Raw genomic sequence first — 21,485 nt, 5'->3', positions numbered from 1 at the left:
CATCTGGTAAGAACTTTTCAGACAAATACACACAAATCGATTGGCACGTCGATTAACATCAAAATAGCTGAGTCACTGACTTGAACACAATCGATTGGCAAATCGATTGAAAGAACTTTTTGAAATCACAGTGAACTCTGAGCTTGTGGCCAAATCGATTTTGAGTATTTGTTAATCGATTATGAGACTTAATAAATCGATTACGAAATCGATTGGTGTGATTTTTACTTTGAACATAACACCTGCAATCGATTACGAAATCGATGCATATAAGTCTTAACATAATCACTGAAAAGAGTTTGTTTAAAGAATCGATTGAGAAATCGATTGGCTTATGTAGTTTCAAGATTCAAGAAAAACAAGACACGCGATAATCGATTGGCAAATCGATTAGACCTGTTTTATAACTCTAATGAATCGATTGGCAAATCGATTTATTAAGATGTTTTTCATAAACTTTATAAACCGTTTTCAATCATTCTCTCAATAACAATCTGATAAACACTTTGAATATTCTTGATATACAAAAGAACTCTCAACAACACATTGTTAATATACTGAGATTGCTTTTTCAGATCACAGCCAAAGAGATTATCAACAATCAATGAGAGAGCTGGAAAAGTGATCTTGAGAGAAAAGACAATGTTCTCATGAACAATCCTTGAATATCCAAATTCGTGAGAAGTCACATTGATCAAGATTGAAGACTTCTTTTTGTTCTTCCTTTACTCAGTTTGTAATAATACTTTGAAAAGAAACGAAAGCGAGAAAGTCAGCTTGAAACTGGTGGCTACCTTTTTGGGTGAGAGGGCTCAACAAGAAGGAGTCGTACTTTGATTATGTGTTAGACTGCTGAGTGTCTACAAGGATCAGAGGGTGATCAACAGGAAAGAGATCATTAGAGATAGATAGGTTTCGGGGATGAAACTGGACAATCTGTAATTGATTCTTTCTATTGGAGAAGAAAATCTGAAATCCGATTGGATTGTCAGGACTGGATGTAGGTTGTCTCGTTGACAACTGAACCAGGATAAATTCTTGGTGCAATCTTCTCTAACCTTTAACTCCTTTAATTTTCTATCTTGCAATATTTGTATGTGTGATTAATATTAGATGCATGTTAAACATATTCTGTGTTAGGTAATATTGTTTAAACTGGAAATTTGACTCGCATGCATCTTGGTTAATCTCTTATCAATCTCCTTGTAATTGCTAATCTTGTATGCCGCAATTTAATTCCGCTGTGTGTATGAAATTGATTTAATTTCTTAAAGAACTGATACATTCCGATTATTTTGAGGTCATAATAATCAACAATAACAACTACTCTAAAAACCGAATGGACAACAGTACAAAATCACTCATAAATATCAAAGAGACAAAATTCGATACAAAAAGAAAAGGGAGAAGTGGCTCGAAAATTAGGCGAGCAGACTATAAAAGGAATAAAAGAGAAAGTTGGGAAATGCATCCAACTTTTGGTGTAATTTTCACATTAGTTTAAAACTCATTATATAGTGATGGAAGCAAATTCACATATGTTTTCTAACCAATGTGGGACTTTAATATTTACAGAGTTGAAAACTACTCAAAATATGAGACTTTTCCAATGTGGGAGTTCAAAAAAAAATCTAATGTGGGACTTGAATTTTTAAAACAACTTTTTTTTCATTTAAATTTACAAAAAATATTTCTTTCTAATGTGAAATTTAAACAAATTTTTAAATTCACATAATAATATAGTTATGTTCTAACGTATCCAGATTTTGAAGCTCATCTCTATCAAATATGTTGGTCTCAAATATTGTGGACGTACGCTTGGCAGTTTTAATCTCAAAAGACAATTTTTGTGTCCATGTGCAATCCAAGCCTTCAAGCGTGTTCAAAATTCAATTTGCTAATGCTATTATCGACTTTTTTTTGTGCGTATGGACGGTTGACTTATTTGTTAGTTTTGCAACTTTTTGCAAGGATTGATATTGTATCTTAAACAACAATTGAAACTTATGGAATACTTATTTTCCGAATGTGTTATAAACCATATGTTTAACATCACTGCTTCAAATAATTCCAAACTTACAACAATGTCAAACTTACCAAATTAAAAATACACGCGCTACTCGTGGAGACGTACGGCATTTTACTAGTATAATGATTAAAAATATGTTAACTTGTATGAGTTCACTAATTTTAGGCGAAAGTAAAGAAGGCTTTGTAGTTGCCACTGTTTGCTCAAAAAGAAAAACTATCTCATTTTTTTCATCCATTATAGTGTTTTCAGATCAATATTTTTTTTTTCCAAAAGCACTCCTTCAAGTTGTTTTCGGAATCACCCCTTGAAGGAGAGATCATTTCTTCTTCATCCATTAATTTTTTTTTATTTCGTCGTCTTAATGTAACATTTTGTCATATTTTAAGACATTATCGTTTTATGTTATTAGTTTATTCACAAATTCATTCTTTTTGGTTTAAGCAAATTCAAATTTGTGTTTATTGATATAGTCTATCAATTTAAGTAAATAAATATTGTTTTTTGTTAATAAAAGATTAGAGGAACATTTTTCATGTATGATTTGACTTTTTTTAAAGTCTAACAAGATCTAAAATTCTATCTAAATGTATACTTCACTATTTTTTTTAAGAAAGTATATACTATTCATGTGGTAAGTAGTGTAGTTTTTTATAAATAGACTTACACGTTAATATACATCAATGAAATTAAATTCTATTTGATATATAATATAATCTCTTAAAAAATTAAACATTATCTGATTCAACCGCAGTTTTAAAAACTTTGACTATCAGTGTCACAATCATAAAGATAAAAGTGCATGTTGTAAGGGTATCATCTTATCTTTACTCCTTTTAAGTTCAAGTGTCCTATTTACAGGGATATTATCAAGTTCAGTAGTTTTATACAGACTGTATTTTAACGCAAAAAACTAATAATGTGTTCTGTATGATTTGATCTCAACTCCCTAAACAAGATCCAACTGTCCTATTTACATATTGTACATACTAATTATAAAAATTATATTTGCTTCAGAATTCAGGGTATCGTACAAAAAATAATCATAAATTCTGTCACAATATGAGAACTTCATATACATCACCGGGTACCTCGTTTACAGGATGCTACTTTTGATAACTATTTCAGCAATAATCTGCTATATAATTTATTCACAAAAAATGCATGTGAAAATCCGATACAGGACCTCATAATTTGATCATAAGCACTAACGTTTCAAAAGTTCCTGAATCATATTTCTTGCCTCAAGCAGACCACGGGAGCAAGAGATTTCTTTTGCCCATATATTCCGCATGGATTGCATATTCACCATTTGTGTAAGGTATTCATTCTTCAACCGTGTAACTTCCTCTGAATCAATCACACTGGCAACTACATTCTGCGCAGATTAGTTTAAAAACCTTATTTAACCAAGCATATAAGAGTAGCCAAATAAAATGATAGTGAGAAGATGAATGATGGAAAGTAATGCGTTTGATCAATAAGACGGAAAATAGTATGATTGTGTACAAATAATAGCCCATAGACAAAAATTAACCCAGAGACAAACAGAACAGGCCGCAGGCAATATATCATAGAAAGTTATACCAAATTGCCTCACTAAATATTCCTTATTTATTACCAAATTAAGATTTTTCTTTTATTTGGCCTGTGTTGATTGATGTTGTATAAAATTTGCAAGATATATTACTCTCAATTTTCTATTTCTCTATTCTCCAAAAGATATTAAACTAATACTATTGCACCTCTGTGTATCTGTTAAACTCACCCATGTTCTTCCAACACATGCATTGAAGATTATGTACTTGATGAGGTTTTCATCGGAACTGTTAAGAGCATCACCGGAAGTAACAGAGACAACAAGATCTTGGTATGGAAAATCAATAAATGATCCACGGTTTTTCACAGTAATTCTCTTGTACTTCTTCAAAATTCTGCCAAGATGATAAGATGTGGTGGGTTCTTCTTGCAGTCTCAACAAGGTTGCTGCCCTCTCAGCATTAGCCCAGCAACTGCATGATGAGGACCCATCATCTGCATGAAACATGATGTTAGGATAGAAGATAAGGAAAATTTAGTTAGAGTAGTTAGTTGATTAGTTGAAGGGGAAACCCTTTTCTTTTTCATTCATTTAGAAAATGCACACTCTACCCAATACTATGTATATCAATCACGTTGCTTCAAAGTGAATAAATATATGAGTGCACTAATACATACCAATAAGGAACCCACATATCTTTAGAAAAAACTCAAACAAGTCCCACATTAATTAGAAATAAGACCTAAAAAAAGTTTATAAAGAATGGACAAGCCTCACCTTACAATACAAGTCAATAAAATAGGGTTGAATCCAAATTCCAATATGGTAGTAAAGCCTATCCTAGATTGATTAGGCCAATCAACGTATTATCCATGCAGCATAACAGAATTGATAAACGTGTTACAAGAATGTTGCTCCAATAACTGCCTACATAAAAAATAACTGCCATAAAAATTTCATTCCCACTTAAAATTCTAACTCTTGACCCTCTATGCCACTGGGAGCGTTGTGGACATCTTGTACAGCAGCTGGAGTAACTTGCAATTCTAGTTCCTTTGAGAGCATAGGTGGCAAAGGTTAAGGGGTAGCTGAAGAAGAGATGGCTTTCTTAAGTAGGGACACATGAAACACTGGATGTATCTTACTCTCTGGTGGAAGAGCTAACTCAAATGCAACTGCGCCTATGTATCTTACTCTCTGGTGGAAGAGCTAACTCAAATGCAACTGCGCCTATCTGCTTTGAAATCTGATATGGTCCATAAAAACGAGGACTTAATTTCCCATTTCTCTTCTTAGCCAAGGAGTGCAATCTGTAGGGCTGTAATTTCAAATAAACCCAATCTCCAACCCCTAGTGAAATAGGACGCCTGGACTGATCAGCGTATTTTTTCATTTGATTCTGAGTTGTGACCAAATTGCTTTTTAGATCATGCAACATTTGGTCCCTATCTTGTGTCATGATGTTAACTTCTTCAACAACCGGAGGAATAGTAGTCCCTTTTAGGAGATGAGGTGGGTCTCGACCATATAGTGCCTTAAAGGGGGTTAATTTTAGAGAGTTGTGATAATTGGTATTAAACCAAAATTCTGCCCAACTTAGCCACTTTGGCCATTGTTTCGGCTTAGTGCTTGTGAGGCATCTCAAGTATGTTTCCAAACACCTATTGACTACTTTGGTTTGTCCATCTGTTTAAGGATGGTAAGCAGAACTAAATTTGAGTCTCGTACCCGCCATTTTGAACAACTCTGGCCAAAAATGGCTTAGAAAAATCTTATCTCTGTCAGACACAATAGTAGAAGGGAAGCCATGTAACTTTACTACCTCTCGAAGGAAAACTTCAGCAACATCTTTTGCAGTGAAAGGATGGCTAAGTACTAGAAAATGAGCATATTTAGTCAATCTGTCCGCCACTACGAGAATGACATTTTTACCTTGAACCTTAGATAATCATTCAATGAAATCCATAGATATATCAGCCCAAACCTGATTGGGTATAGGTGGTGGTTGAAGAAGGCCTGCATGAGACAAAGCTTTATGCTTGTTCAGTTGACACACCTCACAATTGGCCACATGCTACTGAATATCTTTTCTCATGCCCTCCCAATACACAACCTCATAAATCCGTTTATAGATTCTAAAAAAGCCATAGTGTCCCTCCACTACTGAGTTGTGAAATTCTTGTAGCAAAATGGGAATCCTTGAAGATCCTTTTGGTAGCACCAATCTCCCCTTATAGAGCAATTTTTTATTTTGAAATGTATAGCTTGGATGAGTATTATGATCTTGGATTAGATCATGTATCAATTTTTGTAACTTAGGATCTCGATAAGTTTCAGACTCCCAATCTTCCACCTCTTCAAAGTGAACTGAAGACAAAGCTGCAAATGTAATCTTTCTAGAAAGTGCATCATCCACACTATTTTCTTTTCCAGGCCTATAATGAATTTCAAAGTCCAGTACCATGAGTTTTGAAGTCCACCAGAAATATTCTTCACCCATTACTCATTGTTCTGTTAGAAATTTTAGGCTTTTCTGATCGGTGATGATGAAGAAATGCCTTCCTAGCAGATAATGTTGCCACTTTTGAACAGCCATCACAATAGCCATCAACTCTCTTTCATAAAATGACTTAGAGTGTGCTCTGTCTGATAATGTTTGGCTAAGAAAAGCCATTGGTCTCCCCTCCTGCAATAAAATTGCACCCAAGCCCTTGTTAGATGCATCATTTTATATGGTAAAGGTTATAGAAAAATCTGGAACAGTGAGTGTTGGTAATTTTGCCACCAATCTCTTGAGTTGTTCCAAAGCAGCCTGGGCTAAACTATTCCATTGGAAGTTGTCTTTCTTCAAAAGTTGGGTCAAGGGCCTAGCTATCTTGCCATAATCTCTAACAAATCTTTGATAATACCTTGTCATCCCCAAAAATCCTCTTAAGGCCTTAATGTCCTTGGGTGTTGACCAAAATCTTCTTTTGATCTGCTGAGATGATATGACCCAAATCTAATTGATTCTGCCCAAAAGTGCATTTTTTCTTGTTGGCAAATAATTGATTCTCTTTAAACAAAGCTAGGACAACCCTTAAATGTCTTTGGTGCTCATGTTCGTCTGTATTGTAAACCAAGATGTCATCGAAGAAAACCAACACAAACTTTCTCAAGTATGGCCTGAACACTTCATTCATAAGGGATTGAAAAGTATAAGTGGCATTCGTAAGTCCAAAAGGCATAACAATAAACTCATAATGCCCTTCATGAGTTCTAAAAGCTGGTTTTGGAATGTCTGCTTCCTGCATCCTAATTTGATGATACCCCGATTTCAAGTCTAATTTTGAAAAGATCACTGCACCTCCCAATTCATCAAGCAGCTCGTCAATAATAGGAATAGGAAACTTATCTGGTATGGTTATCTTATTCAAAGCCCTGTAATCTACACAAAAGCGCTACCCGCCATCTTTTTTTTTCACTAAAATGATTGGGCTACGATAGGGGCTCACATTTGGTCTAATTATACTAGAATTCAACATATCATCTACTAATCTTTCTATTTCATGTTTTTGATAGTGAGAGTACCTATAAGGCCGTATATTGGGAATATTGGCACCTTCTTTCAAGATAATAGCATGGTCTTGCCTTCTAGTAGGGGGTAGCCCTTGAGGTTCTTGAAAAACATCACCGTATTCTTCTAAAATAGCTGTTGTCCATCCTGCATTTTCATCTGCAGCTTCAGTTTCGGCTTGTAGTTGATGGTATTCCACTAAGAATCCTTGGCATTGATCAACTAACGCTTTCAAAAGGGACTTTAGAGATGCTACAGCTCTAGTTAAATCGGGGTCCCCTTTCAAAGTGTGATAACCATTTCCAATAGGAATTGTAAGTGTCAACTCACAGAAATTGGCTCTAATTCCTCCTAGGCCAGCCAACCATTCCATCCCCAACACTACATCCACTCCTCCAAGATCAAAGACATAAAAATCTTGTTGCACTTTGAGTCCTTGCATCACCAATTCTAATTGAGGACACATTCCTTCACAATCAAGTTTTCTCCCATCTCCTACTTCCACCGTGTATATGGATGTTGCAAATTGCAAATTATGTTCCTTCACAAAAGTGGCAGAAATGAAATTATGTGAAGCTCCACAATCTACAAGGACCATAACATGTTCCTCGCCAATCATTCCGTATAACTAAATGGTTTTTTTTGAAGTGAGGCCAGCAATGCTACACATTGACAATTTGAGGTCTTTCAATTCTTCCTCCACTTCCTCACCCAAAACCAGCACGAGCAACTGCTTGTTACACACACATGGCCTGGATTAAACCTCTCATCACAGTGAAAACATAATCCCTTTCGTGATTTCTTTTGCATTTCAACCTCGGTTAACCTTCTGAATCCTCTGCCTCTAAAAGTTCCAGGAGGCTTTGCAACATTTCCTTCCCCTGAAGAACTTCCAACTCCTGACATTGTAGTTTGCGTTTGTTGCTTTACCCCTAGTTCCTATGTCACCGTTCTAGTATTATTGTAAGTTTTCATTGGTTTACCCCATAACTCTCGAAATTGCTCTCCTTGACTAAATTGTTCTTCTCATCAACTCTTTGAGCAAAGTCCATTAATTCCACAAGAGTCTCCACTGGGTGTAATTATAATTCTACTCTTACCACTTCCTTAAGCCCATTCAAAAAGATTTCTTTCAAATATGTTGGTTCTGCACATTTGAGTGGGCCTACATACAATTCAAACTTTTCTTGATACTCTTCTACTAACCCTGTTTGTTTGAGACTTAGTAACAATTCAAAATACATGATTGGAAACACAGCGGCATGAAAATCGTCTGAAGTAGAATGTTGAGCAGAAAGTTCCCACTATTGGTACTGTGTCAAAGCCTTTCCCTCCATAGCCACCATTACTGCTTGCAACTTCTCTGCCCCAGACATTCCTTTCAAATTAAAGTATCTCTCCACCCTAGTCGTCCATCCATACGCATCTTCACCATCAAAGACAAGTATTTCTAATTTCCTCCACCTTTTGACCCTGTTTCGCAAGTTTAGGGAATTTTCTGGCCTCCCTCCATACAACACGGCGCGACTCCCATCGCTAGAATCATCTTCCTGCCTCGTGTGAATTAGCCTGACAGCATCAGCCAAGTCATTCAATTGGCGCCTGGTTTCCAACCGCTCCACCCTCTCTTGTTCCATATGTTTTTCCCACGTTTCACGCAAAGCCAGCAACCCTTCAAACCCTCGTTCCAGAACTTCCATGCGTGTTTCCATATTGCGCGTAAATACCATGAATTTCTCCAAGATTTTTGTTGCTTTAGGTGTTGGAACTGGTTAGTACATAATTGAAATGTTAACTGAATTCTTTATTGAATTTAAACATAATGCGAGTTTACAATTCTGTTAGGACAGAATTGATAAACGTGTTACAAGAATATTCACTCCAAGAATTTGAGAGCTTGGCCTCTCCCTTCCCAATAGCCACTCAGAAATTTTCTATTGTCCTTTTTCTAATTTCCTATTTTTATTCGCTCTGTAACTGCTCTAGAGCAGCATTTACTGCCTGATATACAACTTAAATTAACACTATAACTGCTTACATAAAAAATAATTGCCATACAAATTCAGTTCCCACTTAAAATTCTAACTCTTGACCTTCCTCTTATAATATTTAGTTATAAGAGGCCTAACACAAACCCAATAGTGTTGCGCATGAGACAATGTATTACAGAAAACTAAAGTTTTACATTAATTACAGATTAGAGATAAGAACTGAAAGGAGTTTATAAAAGAATGGACATCTGTCACCCTACAAACGGGTTTTATGGGATTAAGACTCAACCCAAATTCTACGAGTCAAGCTAACGAGAACCAAGGAAATAGAAATTCAACCAAGCCAAAAAGTGAAGGAAATAGAAATTCATCCAAGCCAAAAAGTGAACACAAGTTACGAGGAACAATTGATTCATATAAGAATTGTTGAAAATATATTTATATTTATTACATATCATGTAAATAGGGATAATACCTCCCATATTTATTTTGTATTTATTGCCTTGAGCCTATATAAAACATACTCCGTTGTGTAGTTCAAACACACGGTTTCACCATATGTCTCTTTCATTTTCTCTTATTCAACAAGAATATCTACTGCAAACTTGATAATATCAAAATCTCAGAGGTTAAACCATATTTGATCTACAGTACATGCATATTCGGGACATATAAAGTGATTGAGCACTCAAATCTGATTTCCCCTTTGGCAACATGGAGACAGAACTTAATTATTAATGCAAATAACTTACCCAACATAAAACAAGCAAGTGGAATGTCCAAAAGAATCCCCTTAGAATTCAATTTCGTTTCTGCATATAAATTAGTGATCTTCCTCTCTAGAACTAAATCAATAACGGCAACAACCTGTTCACCACAAACGGGCAAAATTAATTTACTTTGACACTTGAGAGCAATATTCACAGATATGTAGAAACAAATACCCTGCTTCGAAGCACTATTTGATTTTGACTCGGGCACTGAGGCAACTGGGAAATCAAACAAGAGAAAGAATCCTGACATGCACTATATGCATCTTTTAGAGGCCTTAAAGGGGACAACCTGTCACTGCGTTGTTTATCATATACTTCTATCGAATTTATTTCAATATATGACACAGGCAGCAACATAAATTTTTGGGCCCTGCAGAATAAAAAACCAGCAATCAAATTTGTTACAAAACTTAAACAATTTACAGTACCATTGGAAGGATGAGTCCATACACACATTGGAAAATCAAATACTATAATTTAAATAACAGAACAGATTGGCATGTAAAAGCTAAGTTGTCAGTCTTGAATAGCAGGGCAGCCAACCCTAAAACTGGGATAGCGAGCGCATGATGACCGCTATTTGAATATTTATATTTATATCTAAATAATATATAACACACACATATCTATATCTGAATGAATATATATATATATATATATATATATATATATATATAACTAACATTATTACTATCTGCAAAATGATTACCGTTTAGGTTATCCTTCTCTTTCTATTTTAAAATATATTTGTTTATAGTTTCTTTTGTTACTTTTTCTTGTGACACCTTAATCTCTAAAACAATATATATATATATATATATAAAATAATTTATACTATATATATCTAAATAATTTATATTAATATCTAAGTATTTGTGTTTCTGTTTTATTTGAAGTTTTTCTTTCCCACTTCATTTTGGCAAGTAGGAAGTTAATAGAAAGAGGCAACGTTTTTTTTTCACACTGTTAAACTGAGATGTAGGCCCATATTTGATTTATTAAAGGCCAATTATGTGAAATCTAATCTTAAAACCTAGGTAGTCAATAGCACCAGTTTGCGGAGGGATCACGCGGGAGCGGAGCGGCGAAGGACATGGCACGCGGCGGCGCGGGGAGAATAGAGATCGCCCGCGATCTGGGCCTGTTCGCGGGTCGCGTTCTGGGTCGTGGGTTTGAAAACCCTAAAAAACGTGATTTTTTCTGGAAAATCCTTTTTTCATGAAAAACCAATTTTACCCCTAAATTTTAAAGATTTTAGAGATCCCTTCTTCCTCTTCATTTGTCATTGTCGTTCCTCTTCGTTCGTCACTGCGTTCATCTTCGTTCGCCACTGCGTTCATCTTCCCTTCTTCCTCTGCGCGTTTCATTGCGACTTCCTCTCAAGTCTCATCTCAGGTTTGTATTCATTTTATATTTATTTCACTGTTTTGTTTTAATTTTAATTTTATTACTTTTTTCTCTATTTTTTTTTAAGTTTAATTTTATTACTTCTTCCTCTCATCTCATCTCATCTCAGGTTCCTTTTTAATTTTTTAATTTTTTATTTTATTTCTCTGGTCTTTTTAAAAAAAATTTTACTTTTGTTTTTGTTTTTGTTTTGCTTCTTTTTTCTTTTGTTTTCATTCTGTTTTTTTTCTTTCTTTTTGTTTTTACTTCTTTTTTTCTTTCTGTTTTCTTTTGTTTTCTTCTGTTAATTTAATTTAATTTGTTTTTGTTACTTCTCTCTATTTTTTTTTCTACTTCCCTTCTTTCTCTGCAATCTCACAAAGTAATAGTTATGCTCCGTGTGTAATGTTTAAACCAACGGTGATAATGTTGACCTAGTATGGCAGTTTAATAGTGTAAAGGACAAGAATAATAGGAAGAGAGTGACATGTGATTTATGTCAAGTTGAAACTACTAGAGGAATTACTAGAGCAAGACAACATCAGTTAGGAATAAAGGGAGACGTAAAAAGTTGTAGAAAAATACCACCAAATTGTAAGCTACTGTTGCAAACAGATTATGATGAGAAACAAGCACTAAAAGATGGAATATTAAATGAGATGGAAGTTCAAATTGACGATGATATTAATGATGATGTAGTTGAAATAAGGAGAATTCAAAGTGGAAAAAAGGCAATTGAAGCCCCTTTACCGGCTGCCAAGAAGACAAAAGGTTCCTTGGATTTAATGTTAATGAAAAAAGCAGAACACAAATTGGGGAAATACAAGAGACAAACAAGCATAAATGATGCTTGTGACAAAGAAGCAAGAGCAAGAACGGTACAATACATTGCTCGTTTTTTTTTACACAAATGAAATTGCTTTCAATGTTGTAAGATCAAAAAGCTTCAAGTTGATGTTGGAAGCAGTTGGAAACTACGGTCTTCATTTGAAACCTCCAAGCTATCATGAGTTGAGGGTTCCACTCCTTGAAAAAGAGTTGGAATATACAAACGCTTTGTTGAATGGTCATCAACTGCAACGCGCAAAATATAGATGCTCAATTATGTCAAATGGTTGGACAGACAGAAAGAATAGGACTTTGATAAATTTATTGGTGAATTCCACAGCGGGAACAATGTTTGTGAAGAGTATTGATGCTTCTGCCTACATGAAGATTTGGATTAAGATATTTGAGCTATTGGACAATTTTATTGAGGAGATTGGTGAACAAAATGTTGTGCAGGTGGTTACTGACAATGGAAATAATTATGTATTGGTTGGTAAACTACTAACTACCAAGAGACCACACTTGTTTTGAACTCCTTGTGCTACACATTGTCTAGACCTGATGCTAGAAGATATTGGAAAGATTGCTAAGGTTAAAACGGCTATTCAAAAAGGGATTAGTCTCATTGGCTTCATTTATAACCACACATTGGCGTTGAACATAATGAGCAAGAACACTGACAATGTTGAGTTGGTTAGACATGGAGTCACAAGGTTTGCTACCACATTTCTTACTTTGCAAAGATTGCATAAACAAAAAACCAACCTTAGAAAGATGTTAACTTCAGAAGAATGGTTGAAGTCCAAGGTAGCTAACGATTCTAAGGGAAAGAAGGCAACACTTATTGTACTTTTGGAATGATATCATCTTCACTCTTAAGGTTATGGGACCTCTTGTACAAGTGTTAAGACTTGTTGATAATGAGAAAAAAACCTGCAATAGGATACATATATGCAGCAATGATCAAGGCCAAAGAGGATATTCGAAAAGCTTTCAATGAACAAGCAAGCAAGTACATAGATGTATTTGCAATCATTGATGAAAGGTGGGAATGTCAACTTCATCATCCATTGCATGATGCAGGCTACTACCTAAATTCGAAGTATTTTTATAGCAAACCAGAAATTGAGAATGATCCCATATTGGTGGGAGGTCTTCACTTATGCATCGAAACACTTAGTGAAAGTCATCAAATGAGTGACATGACTACAGCACAGTTGGCGGAATATAAGATTGCTAATGGTCTCTTTGGATTGGGTGGAGCAATAAGACAAAGGACAACATTAGATCCCGGTAATTGGAACTTCATTTATTTTCTTCTTAAAACTTTTAGCACACAACAACTTGTATAAAATGAAAATGATTGTTTCATTGCAGCTGAGTGGTGGAAGACTTATGGAGCACAAACTTCACTTTTGCAATTATTGGCATTAAAGTGTTGAGTTTGACATGCAGTTCTTCAAGATGTGAGCGTAATTGAAGTATTTTTGAGCATGTAAGTTAATACTTGTTATTAAGTTATAGAGTATTCTACTATATAGGTTCATATTAATTTAGTAAACTAACATTTTAAATTATAATACATAGATTCATTCCAAGAAAAGAAGTAGACTTGAGCATAAGAGGTTGGAAGACTTGGTTTTCGTTAAGTATAACCAGGCTTTGAAAGAGCGCTATGATTGTCGTGATTTGATTGGTCCAATCGTCTTCAATGATGATGATGATTATACCAATGAATTTGAAGTGGGAGACTTGGGGGAAGATGGTGAACCTATTGAAGAATTAGTTTATGTCGGTGATAATCTAACTTGAACCTATGTTGCCAATGCAAGTGGGGCTAATGAATCGGTGGTCTACATTAGGCGGGCAGCAAAAGAAAAGGCAGCTGCAAGTGCATCTAGGACAATAGCACAAGAAGCAATATCAAAAGAAGTGGTGGTAGAAGAAGATGTTGAAGAAGTTGAACCTATTTATGTTGAAGATGATGAGGATGAGGAAGAGGAGAACGAAGAATATATTGAAGTTGATGGGGAAGAGGAGGAGGAAGAAGACTATGTTGAAGATGATGATGATCTTTGATTCCTATAACATGCATTTTAGTTTTAATATTTTGTTATTTTATTACTCTACTATGTTGAAGAAGATGATGATATTTGGTATCTAAATCTATATTTTGATTAAGACTATTTGGTATCTAAATGTATGTTTTGATTACGACTATGAGTATGAGACATTGTTTAATTATGCATGTTTATGTAGTATTATTCATGTAGAGGTCATCTTGGTATCCCGCTATCCCGGTTTCCGGGGTTGGCCGCGATGCGCCGCTATCTAGAATTAACTACCTAGCCTAAAACTGAAATGTTTTCTAAACCCTAAAGCTGACTTTATCTTCTCCAAGATGCATGCACAGTCTCTTCTCTCTTGCCAACTGCCGCCACACTGTCTTGCCTTCATGCTTCGTTACTTCTTGGATCTTCTTTCTTGCTTCTGCTACATTTCTTCTCTGTCTCAACTGAATCGTGCCCCACTGAAGAAGGAGATGGGTTAGCAACAGGGAAGGAGTACTGTTCGCGAAAATAAAGAGGAAGGACTAGAGTTTTTGTTTCAAAAACCCTTCCCGCTGAAAATGAGACAGGAAAACATGACTCATTCTGCAAAATTGTGTCGCAAACGTGCCCGCAATCGCTACACATTGACAACATATTGTAAAAGTACTCACAACATCCTAATCAGTGGAATTGTTTTTTAACAAATGGTTCACAACTGCGAATATTACTCCCTCTAACAGTGCAGGAAAACAAGAACAGGAGCCCAATTATTTTTGGTTAAGGTGTCCAATGCATACCTTGCATCAAGGATTCGATGAAATGTTGCAGTTACACCAGGTCCAAAACCAGTAGGAAAAGCATGTTTGCTTATTGAACCAAAAATATTCACCTAATAAGAAATGGCATGATTAAGTTGCAAAAAAAAAAATAGAATATTAATATATAAACGGTAAGATGGCGTTAAAGTTACAACTTACAATACTATGATGCACTAAAACATGAATACAAAAACTTCCTTTAGTCCCAACAAGGACTTTCATTTGAAGAGCATCAAGGCTTAACCCACTTGAGCATGAACTGCAGTAACTAGAGGTGAGGTCATGAATGTCAACTACATTTCCTTTGAGAGAAATCAACTTGCCCTCAGGAAATAAGCAGTGTGAACTACGAGGGCCAGAACAAAAATTAGGCCAATCCACTACAGTCCCAATGTTGAAACAAATGTTTGCACTATGTTCTGATGTTGCAAATTTCTGGATTTGACCATCTTCTGATTCCATAATATTATCTTCTAAAAGACCTGTAAGGTTGACAGGTAGATAAATACAAACATCGGAACAGACACCTGAAGAATCACCATTGGAACTCCGAAGTTGCTGTTCAATTTGATCTTTAGGCACAGCCCCATGAATGACAGGAGGTGAAGAATCTTCTGCAGATGTATATACTGATTTATAATTGAAAAGAACATCATCAAAAATAAATGCAAGGCTCCAGATATGATTTCCATAATCAATAAGAAATTTAGCAGCACCACCGCTACCAAAACCAGCATCATTTGTGGTACTGAAGCAATCTTTTTCATTATGTTCTATGATGTAATAACCACCAATTTGCAACAACTGAAAAACAGTACAAAGTGAATTAATACTCAGGTTCACATCACAAAGAGGGAGCACCTAGGTAAGCGAGCTAAAGAGAGTAATAAAATTACCTGATACTTTAAAAATGTATCAGATGAGAACTCAAGCAAAATTTTCCTTGCAGTAGGTTTTGAATTAAGACTCATATCTTTCCTAGGTGATTTAGAACGCAACAGAGCTGGGCAAACCACATTCTCCTTTTGAAGGCCTCTAAAAGTAACCATACAAGATATATCAGGAGAACTCAAATCGTCACAATTTGTGTTCTCTTTTGATTCCCTAAAAGTATTAGAGCAAACATTCAGCTCATAGACGGAAGTGTGAAACTCATCCTTTGATGTATTTACTGATTTCTTAATAAGTTTTTGCCTCTTAATGGAAACATGCTCTTCATTATTACCATTGAAGCAATATTTTGAAAGTTCTAATGTCTTGTCCCCATAAACATTGCATGAATGTGAAATTCCAGGCTTCCCATCAAGCAGTAAAATGTAAGGCAAAAGTATAGCTTCAACAAAAGTACTTGACTTGTTGGACCTCACATTATTAGAATACTGCAACAAGTGACATAGGGGCATTAGCAGTGCAATTTTTTTACATGTGCGTAATATAAAAGAAAAGTAGAACATTGCTGATACTATATAGCCATAGAACATTTTAAAATCGGCACTGTAGTTCATACTAACGTTAGAGAAAAAAAAAAAAAAAAAAAAGACAACCTTTCTATACTATTAGATCTGTGCAAGGTCACATCAACATGTTTTTTAATGGATAGAAAGCAATTAAACAACTCTTCCCACTGGCTAGCTTATTTGTGCCTCTAGAGACCTAGACATTGATCATGTCTCGCAATGGTGTTTTATGGGATTAAGAGGTAGATTAGGGATTTGAGGACTTTGGGCCTTGTTAGATATAAAAAATCATTCCAAGGCATAAGCAATAGCCTAATCTCTCCGGAGACTTGATCTTTGGAAGTCAAAGCCTCTTAAACAAAGTGCTAAGTGCTCAGGAGTAAATCCTTCAAGTTCCTATTTTATCATTATATCATAATGATAATGTCAGCATAAGGTTTGAGTCAGTATGCCTTTCATCCATGCTTCAAGTGAAGCCAATAGACTTTCAATCATGCGGTCATATTCTTTTTTTTTTTTAAATCATATCCAGGCATCCTTCAAACAGCTTATAGCAGGGTTTTAGATACTATGGTCCTTGACAGGTATCTTGAAACAGATTGGACTACTAACAGAAATTTATAAAAATTCAACTGACGGTGGACATAACCCTGTAAAAATGGATGTTGAAGTTATCATAACTAAGTCAAGTTAAATAATAATATATTTATACACATAGCAGCAACTAAAACTTCCAGGATATCTATTTTCACAGGGTTAACACTATCAATTGCATGGCATTAGTATAAGCTTATATCAATTCTATTAACTGATTTTATAATATTCAATTTATATCTGAAACTCTTCTCTAATTTTGTTTTACTATGCTACTGCTCAAGAGAATAATTATATTTAGCTCGTTAAACAATTACAGACTGCAATTTCCAACTGAATATACAGTTAAAACATACCTTTTCTTGCAGAGGAAATTTGTGAGATACCCGTAGTAATTGGTAGGATCCAGATTCAAGTATCTTAGTTTCATTCTTACTATTGATGCAAGGATAAAGGGGAAAATTTCTGCATTTAATATTCTTCCAAAGACAGTAAACAGAAATCGATGTGCTAAATTCTCTTTTCACTTGGGTACAATTGAAGATCACTCTGCACGATAATGATTCATTCAATTCCAACTGATCCACAAGTTCACCATTGCCATCCACAATAACATCATAGTTTGTCACCTATAAATCCAAAATACTAGAAGTTGAAATACAAATTTCTATGGACGTGTTATGACTTTTCTGGAAAATGATACCATTACCAAAGTCATCTGCAGCCTAAAGAATATGTGAAAAATTACCAATGAAGTTCAAAAGATAAAAATAGGGAAAGTAATGTGAACATAAAGAGCAATGTGACCTCAAATATGTCATTGGAATTCCAAGTCAAGGGAAGGTCTGGTATAAGAACATCAATGCCACCAGTCGCATCAACCAGCTGCAATCTTCTAGTCAATGGATCAACCTGAAATTTAAAGCAAGATCATGAGAACTCTAATATGAGTAGTAGTTATGCAAATATTACCAAATTGAAAAAAAAAATGTGCTGCTCCATTTTGAACAGATCAAAGAAAATATTTATGTGCCACATTACTATGAACAAAACAAAACTAATAAAACCCTTGCAAAATTGCAGCTTACTGGCAAATAATGAGATAAGAGATAAACTAAAATAATAACCTTTAGATATCCAAGCAAAACAATGCCTACATCTTCACTTGGAAGGATCCTTCTTACTGATGTACCGTTGTATCTGCCTCGACGTGATAAAATACTGAAATGATTGCCAACAGACAGTAACTTACAGTGATTTTCTGCCTTTAGCATTCTTTGTAATATGTTTATACAGTGATAGATGAAGATAGATGTTGGTACTACCTGTAAAAACATCACAGATATAATAATATAAATATATAATATATATCCTTCAATGTTTAGTAACAAGTACCTTCCGCCAGAAAAAGAAAATGACTAAATTCTTTTTTCTCTCTTTTTTGAGTGAAATAATAAATGTTATGCTGACCATTTCAGATCTAAATGTCATAAAGTACCAGAACCATATTTAATGTAATATAAATAAATACAAGTAAAATACCAATTCCAGAAAACTGCAATTCATTTCTCTACTGCAGCCGTTAGAGTCATGTCTACTCAGCCCCAAGAAAGCACCATGCTGCCAAAAGAAAGCATTACAACCAAACTAATGCAGCAAATTTGTTTTCGACAAATTTTTCCCAAGTGCTAATTTGTTATCATACCTGAGTTTGAAATAATGAAGGAGATAACAGTGAACTAGCATGCATCTGAGCTAGTCCTTCTTTCTGGAAAAACCTTGCAACAACAGCTCATCAGAATTGAAAGATAACATAGAGCATCAACCAAGCTAAGAAATCCTTGAACCCAAAGGAAGTAGTTTACATGTTTTGATCCCAAAATCTCGTTGTCAGATAGGATACCAGCAAACTTTTTACGCAAACTTGAGATGAGAAGTAATACCCTGCAAAGCAAAAATCATAAAAACCGAATAAAATAAATAAAATATTACATTCCAGCAACCTTCAAAACTGTAAGTTCCAAATTTAATGCTCTAGAAGGAAATCAAACTATGTTATACCAGAGTCTTGCTGAAAATGGTAATGACTGAATGAATTTTCCTAGCATACTTGAAGACTGCCAAACTACATTACACCTGCAATACTATAATGAATCATCAATTTATCTCCAGAACATATGCATAAGCAACCACACATATTTCATAAGTCCGAAATGTTCAAGGAACAATTATTATTAATATTATATTATCACTTGCATGGCATACAACAAATCTGCACATGACCTTGAATGACTTCAGTTAGTTACAGTTGTTTGCATTGGTCTAACCTCCCCAGTGAAAAAGGTAAGGATTATAATATGCAAAGAACAAAATCAAAAACTTCTCATTTGCCACATGAAACAACTAAATGCAGCCCAGCCATACTTTGAGCATTGATGAAACACAAACTTGAACAGAAGCAAACACAATATTGTTAGTAGCAACACATACACAGTTTCCAGCGGAGAGAAGGACTCCACAATAATGCTAGTCTTGACGCACGCCCCAAGAATAACAACTTTAGTCCACGAAAACTTTGGATCCACAAAATGGACATTTCTCACAGATATCTACACAGATAAAAAATTCAAGGGTGAAACGCAAAAGTCTTTAAGGGAAAAAATTCAAGCTGTCATTAAATGTGTCGCGTCTATAAAATAGTGAATTCACTTCACTTACGATGGAACCAACTCTTAAACCATGTATCATAGTATGTAGTCGATCAGTTAAAAGAAGCCACACATTATTATCCAACTCCAAAGCCATCCCATTCATGTAAACACCTCTAATTACACCAGTATAAGAACCACACTCACCCTTCCCTTTAATCTCACTCTTCAAGCATGGCGCCAATTTCCCTAAACGCGGACAAACGTGCAAAACTGTCTCATCCAAGGTCAAATACATCAAACAAGACTCCTCTTTGGTTATGTAAACCAATTTCTTCTTCAAACCCAAAACCACAACACGATTACCAATCAGCTTAGTCATTACCGGGTGAAACGAAGATGCATTGCCACAAAAATACAAAATCTCTATTTTGGTAAAAGAATGACCATTAATATTCTCAATTTCAAATGAACCATTCCTCAAATTGTTTACTAACTCCCTAGAACTACATAACTTACACTCACAGCACAACAAATGTACCAGAAAACCTAACAAGTTCACCTTAGAACTCGAATTCCAATCAGGTTCCCCACTCGGAGGCGTGATGCACGGGACAATTGAAAGAGGGCCAACTGACTCCACTACTCCATGGACACCCCTGAAATTCCGACCGCCATTATTGCAACCGGTTCCCGAACAATTCAGCTTAAGAGGAAGGAAATCCGGAAGGTTTGACTCATCGTTGGGATCGGTAAAGCACCATTTGATAATCTCCAAGAAGCCGATTCGGCGTCCGAGATCGCCGGGGTGTTTGAACGGGATGAAATTCCAGGCGGTGACGCGGATTTGCTTGCCGACAGCTGCGAGGCGGAAGGAGAGGATATCGCAGCAGACTGTGGTGGAACCATCAGAGAATTTGAAGCAGGAGCAAAAAAAAGGAGTTGTGTGAGTGGGGAGAGTTAGGGTACCGACGATGACGGTTGGGTAGTTGAGGGTGTCGAGAATGCGGTGGTCAGTGGGATGTTGAGGATGCGGAGGAGGAGGTGTGGATAGAAAGGGGAGAGAGGCGGCGGAGGTGAGAGGACGAGGGAAGTGAAGGAGGTCTGCTAGCGGATACGTCTTTGCGTGTTCCATTGGGATAGGAGATGGATCATTTGCCGCGTCTAATGTTGGTGGTTGTTTCTCTATTTTAGAAATTGGACGCAAGCGGGAACAAGGGTTTTTCGAATACGAAAAATAAACTTAATGCTTCAAAAATAAGAATATACATTTTGAGATCAACACATTTTTTAGTAAAATTAGTTGATAACTAATAGCTAATAATTAATAGTTGTTAAATCAATTAAATATTTAATAAATTTAATAATTTAATTAATTTAAAAATATAAAATAATACAATTTTTAAATAAAAAATTAGATTATAATTTATTTAAAATAGTTGTAAAAATAGAGTAGAATTTTCAAAAGTGGATATTTAAAAAAAGTGATTGTTTTTACAAAATAAATTGTATAAAAAGGCTCATGAAATTGGCTAAATATATAATTATAAAAATTAAAGATATATATTAATGTATTTGACGTTTTTATACATTTACAGTTATTAGTTATTATTCACTTCTACACATTGTGAGGAAATAAAAAATTAAAAAAACTACTATGTGATTATTGTTTAGTATCCGTGATAAAATAAAAAGAGTGAAATAATAAAAGATATTTTTAGAAGAAAAATATACTACACCAAAAACACTATTGTCCTGATTATTTATGTATGTATAAATATATAGATGTATAGAAGATTGTATTAATAGATGTA

General features: G+C 35.1%; 2 protein-coding genes across 3 annotated transcripts; one reads left to right on the top strand and one right to left on the bottom strand.

The window, feature by feature from the left end:
• Positions 1-3,022: 3,022 nt before the first annotated feature.
• Positions 3,023-20,872, bottom strand: LOC101506694 (CST complex subunit CTC1). Of its 2 annotated transcripts, XM_004511142.4 has the most exons (16): positions 19,742-20,865; positions 19,514-19,632; positions 19,085-19,159; positions 18,889-18,967; positions 18,729-18,791; positions 18,566-18,643; positions 18,151-18,348; positions 17,831-17,935; positions 17,380-17,652; positions 15,869-16,351; positions 15,132-15,776; positions 14,952-15,043; positions 10,061-10,259; positions 9,869-9,983; positions 3,798-4,063; positions 3,023-3,407 (listed from the first exon to the last, which is right to left on the bottom strand). In XM_004511142.4, the coding sequence occupies exons 1-16, from the start codon at positions 20,804-20,806 to the stop codon at positions 3,237-3,239; spliced, it is 4,026 nt and encodes a 1,341-aa protein (XP_004511199.1). In that variant the 5' UTR covers positions 20,807-20,865; the 3' UTR covers positions 3,023-3,236. The 2 variants fall into 2 exon arrangements, 1 of the variants encoding a protein (XP_004511199.1); XR_012161374.1 differs by lacking the exons at positions 3,023-3,407; positions 3,798-4,063; positions 9,869-9,983 and adding an exon at positions 14,490-14,633 and having other exon boundaries at positions 10,122-10,259; positions 19,742-20,872.
• Positions 12,035-14,460, top strand: LOC113787788 (uncharacterized). The gene is made up of 3 exons (XM_027337102.2): positions 12,035-13,396; positions 13,481-13,598; positions 13,691-14,460. Exons 1-2 carry the CDS (start codon positions 13,024-13,026, stop codon positions 13,543-13,545), a joined length of 438 nt encoding a protein of 145 aa, XP_027192903.1. The 5' UTR covers positions 12,035-13,023; the 3' UTR covers positions 13,546-13,598; positions 13,691-14,460.
• Positions 20,873-21,485: the final 613 nt, after the last annotated feature.

Source organism: Cicer arietinum, chromosome 7 (assembly GCF_000331145.2).
Source record: "Cicer arietinum cultivar CDC Frontier isolate Library 1 chromosome 7, Cicar.CDCFrontier_v2.0, whole genome shotgun sequence".
NCBI classification, from domain to species: Eukaryota; Viridiplantae; Streptophyta; class Magnoliopsida; order Fabales; family Fabaceae; genus Cicer; species Cicer arietinum.
This window is presented reverse-complemented; position numbering and strand designations above follow the sequence as displayed.

Bases quoted from the DNA above. Each gene is read 5' to 3' on its own strand.
- LOC113787788 (XM_027337102.2), top strand. From the start codon at position 13,024: ATGAGAAAAAAACCTGCAATAGGATACATATATGCAGCAATGATCAAG. The intron at 13,397-13,480 runs GTAATTGGAACT...GTTTCATTGCAG, and splicing joins AAGGACAACATTAGATCCCG to CTGAGTGGTGGAAGACTTAT.
- LOC101506694 (XM_004511142.4), bottom strand. From the start codon at position 20,806: ATGGAACACGCAAAGACGTATCCGCTAGCAGACCTCCTTCACTTCCCT. The intron at 18,968-19,084 runs GTATAACATAGT...TTTGCTTTGCAG, and splicing joins CCATTTTCAGCAAGACTCTG to GGTATTACTTCTCATCTCAA. The intron at 3,408-3,797 runs GTGAGTTTAACA...TAATCTGCGCAG, and splicing joins CATGTGTTGGAAGAACATGG to AATGTAGTTGCCAGTGTGAT.